At 50.5% G+C, this 3,885-nt stretch overlaps 1 protein-coding gene across 1 annotated transcript; it reads right to left on the reverse strand.

Moving 5' to 3' along the window:
- Positions 1 to 463: 463 nt before the first annotated feature.
- LOC119293502 (NDR1/HIN1-like protein 13) lies at positions 464 to 1,582 on the reverse strand. Its single transcript, XM_037571964.1, has one exon. It carries the CDS (start codon positions 1,527 to 1,529, stop codon positions 705 to 707), a length of 825 nt encoding a protein of 274 aa, XP_037427861.1. The 5' UTR covers positions 1,530 to 1,582; the 3' UTR covers positions 464 to 704.
- Between the last annotated feature and the right edge of the window lie 2,303 nt (positions 1,583 to 3,885).

The raw sequence follows: 3,885 nt of genomic DNA on the forward strand, positions 1-3,885 counted from the left end.
ACCTAAAGCACAAATACAGACAACCAAACAAGTTGCACCCATCTAGGCCTTTGCAATGCAGACAGCTAATGAACATGCAAATGTTGATTTTTTGCCTGCATATACTCAGCCAGGCCCAGTTGAAACAAGTATGCAAAATGATAAAAAACGATGCAGCTGCACCGCACGCGCGTTTAGGTTTAGACTTCGAGAAACTGGCGGGTGAAGTCAGATGATATGTATGTGGGCAATGGTTAAATTGCGACGCTCTTTTCGCCTACGACCAAACTCAGGCTCCACTATTTCCAAACAACGGAACTTAGATTAATCAATTTTCGCGTTGTTGGTGAGGTTAAAGTCGTACTACGAAGGAGGCTTTCGCCATCCACTGCTGACAAAACAGTGTTAGAAGTTTCAGCTACCGCAGTTACATGAACGTGGACAGCTCCAACCGTAACTGTAAAATGATAAATGACTGGTTTTTGTACCATGGGTTCATCGACATGTAGTTTATTTCTATGCAAGAAGAAGCATATATACATGCATCTACAACTGATCAGAATGCTCTGCTGATTGATTGTACTACTTGCATGCATCCCCCCAAAAAAATTCTCCAGATCACACGAATTAATCCACTTCACCGGCAGTAATAATCGAATTGATTGTGTAGCGTGATCTTATCAAAGAGCCTCCGTGCATGGTTCACGCCGCCCTGGCCCCGGCGATCACCACCACCACCAGAGCGGCTTGGCCTTCACCGTGCACCCCCTGTTGGCGGCCGTGGTCTCGCCGTCGATCCTGTCCACCGTGACCTCGCACCGCGCCCACACGTCCACGGTCCACGTCCGCAGGACCTTCCCGAGCCTCACCCGCACCGGCACCCGCGCCTCCACCGTCAGCGGCACGGCGCCCGCCGCGGCCTGCTCCGCCAGCCGCGCCCTCTGGTCGTCCGTGAGGGCCAGGCCGTCCCTCCCGGTGAGCGGCATCGAGATGAGCGTCACGTTCCTCGGCGCCTGGTACAAGGCCGGCCACCGTCCCGTCGCGAGGAGGATGCCGGAGTAGGAGACGCTGACCTCGCCGCCGCCGCGGTAGTCCACGCCGACCTTCTTGTTGGCGCCGTTGTCCGCGCGCACGGCGGCGTCGAGCCGCGCGGGGGAGGGGTCGAGGAGGCCGGCGACGGAGAGGGACGTGACGGTGAAGGAGGGCGCCCTGGGGCGGAAGACGAGGTAGACGGCGCCGACGAACGCGGCGGCGAGGACGAGCAGGAGGAGGAGCGCGCAGCAGGCGCCGCAGCATGCGCGGCGGAGCATGCGGCGCCGGGCCGGCCGCGCGGCGAGCTTGCGGTACCTGCGCGCGCGGTCCGGGGGCGGGACCCGGAGCACCTGGTCCTTGGGCACATGCACGATGTACGACGCGCCCGGCGCCGCCGCCGCTGCCGGTGTTGCGGAGCGCAGCGGCGCGGTCTCCGCGGCCGCGTCGCTGTTGTCGGTTGGCGGAGCAGGTGGGGTGGAGAGCGGCAGCAGCGGCGCGGGGTGGACGCGGTCCGCCATGGGTGGAGTTGCTGGGTCGCCGCGCCTCGCCAGTGAGGTGTGCGTCTGACTGAAGCTCGATCGGGGAGACGAGACGGGAGAAGAGTGTGAGCTGATGAGCTGCTAGCTGGGTCTTATGTATAGACTGGAGGAGGTAGCGCGTGGAGACGAAACCGAAAGGGACACGTGGGAAACGGTCGCCACACGCTGTTCAATTCAAACCTGGGGTACTTCTTTTTGGTGCTGCTTTTGAGACGAGGCGAGGCTGCGAGTCGAGTCGGGTTGCCGCCGTTTGATTTCGTTTCTTTTTCTCGTGTTTCAAGAAACAGCTTCTCCTTTTTAACATAACCTGCACCATTTGATCGATTAAGCTAGCTCAAACGCCGTCGTCTGTCTCGAAAGCAAGTCGTCTTGAAAGGAAGAAAGTGTCAGAGAACACGTACGGGTTAACTCATGAGCTTGACAGAGACCTGAATATTCGGAGGGGATTACTCGCGGTTCCAGAAGGAAAGCGATTTTTCTGTGGAATAATTAACGAATATCTTAAGTGTACAACAACGGTGCCTCTACTCCACTCTGCTCTGCTTTCCCTCCCGGTCCCGGTGTCGTCTTGTCTTGCAATGCTTGTAATAACAGGTTTTCAGTTCGGGATGGTTTGTAAAGGGAATGCGCGTATGTGCACCAGATGAGGATTTTCTACGTAGACAAGGAAACGCAACCACCCTGACTATGACTAGATTACATAGGCCATGTACGTAGTTAGTAGGTCCTTGTGTGCAAGTCTCGCGTTCCAAATCAAACGGGACACCACTTCCAAAATAGAAATAAAAATAAAAAGGGCCATCTATGAAAGTAGGAAAAGCGTGTGAGGATGCACACGCATGCTACAATTGTTTTTAGCTCCTACGTAGGAATAGGATGATGATCGATATATATAGCGCGCGGCTTTGACTATCTGCCTATCTGGGGTAGCATTGCACCAAACCAACACCAGGTCCTATTTTTTTCTTTTTTAACACACACCAGGTCCTACATATGAGTAGTACATACACACGCGCGCGCGTGCTTGGTTAATGTTAAAGTCCTTGTTTAGCCTGCCTTGAGACGTGACACCAAGCCGTCGGTTCACCATTAATCTATACTCCGCTCAAGGACCTACACATGCAAATAGATCAATCGGTCGGTGAACATGCACCACAACATAAACATGTGTGTGCAACGATGATGATACGCTGTGGGCAGGTATATACACAGTCAAATAAAAACCATGGCCAAGTTACATTAGCACACACGAAGATCATAGTCAACTTAATCAATAATTAGAACTTCCTTCACTTGAGTTCTTCGGGGGGGAGGGGATCTTGGGCCGTTCACACCGACCTGCCCAGACTTGGCAAACACCTGCACAGTCTGTTGCCAAAGGTCATTATCTTCTATTCTTAAACTAGAACATAAAGGCGCGCCTTACAGCGCCTGTCTATCTTGTCGCAATTATGATAAATATTTTAGGAAGAATAAAGAGAAAATGAATGTGAGATTTGACTTACAGTGCCTCAATACAGATGTGATGCATTCGAAGTTCTATGTTTGTTCAAAGTCTTGGGTATATGATTATGTACATCAACATGGACATATTAAAAAAGTAAGAGGAAGCACCACACAACATACCAAAGAACCATAGGACGACTTGTCACAGAATTCATGTGTAGTATCTTCTCCATGGAGCATACAAAAAATATGACAGCTGGGACTTTGAACTATATATCTGCTTTCAGCTAGCCGAAACAACATAGTTATTCAGGTGTTTGAACCTAAGTTAAGCTGCATGATGCTGAAAAAATCATGTAAATGCGACAAGAACTGATGTATATCAGCTGGATACTGCAACCACGTTTATTCAGCTATGTTTTCTCTCAGTCATAGTTATGTAGCAATAGTGCAGTACAGATCAGTTATTGTATTTATTTTTAGTCTACTCATTCAAAGAGTACACCAAGCAAAAAATTGTGCTATAAATAATTGACTGGGAGGGAGAACCAAACTCTGAATGGCAACTTTGTGGTGCAGTGTACTCTAAATGGTGACCTTCAAAGCAGAAATTATTTTGGACTTCCTAGCAAACATCAAAACTCTAAAACTGAAGCTAGTGCTAAGCTGATAATAACACAGGTATATCAATATACATATATTCTTACCTTTTCCAATATGAAGGTAAAGGTATTCCATAAAGATCACGTGTACTTACATGATCGCAGGCTCGCAGCAGTAGAGACACCATAGCCAATGGATGGTTGGAGGGAAGGAAGGACGGGGAGGAGGTTTCGATCATGGGAAGGAACGTGGGCAGGAGGGCGGTGGATTTATACCTGCTCCGTCA

This window comes from Triticum dicoccoides, chromosome 4B (assembly GCF_002162155.2).
Source record: "Triticum dicoccoides isolate Atlit2015 ecotype Zavitan chromosome 4B, WEW_v2.0, whole genome shotgun sequence".
Lineage (NCBI taxonomy): Eukaryota > Viridiplantae > Streptophyta > Magnoliopsida > Poales > Poaceae > Triticum > Triticum dicoccoides.

Coding starts and splice junctions, on each gene's coding strand:
- LOC119293502 (XM_037571964.1), bottom strand. CDS start 1,529: ATGGCGGACCGCGTCCACCCCGCGCCGCTGCTGCCGCTCTCCACCCCA.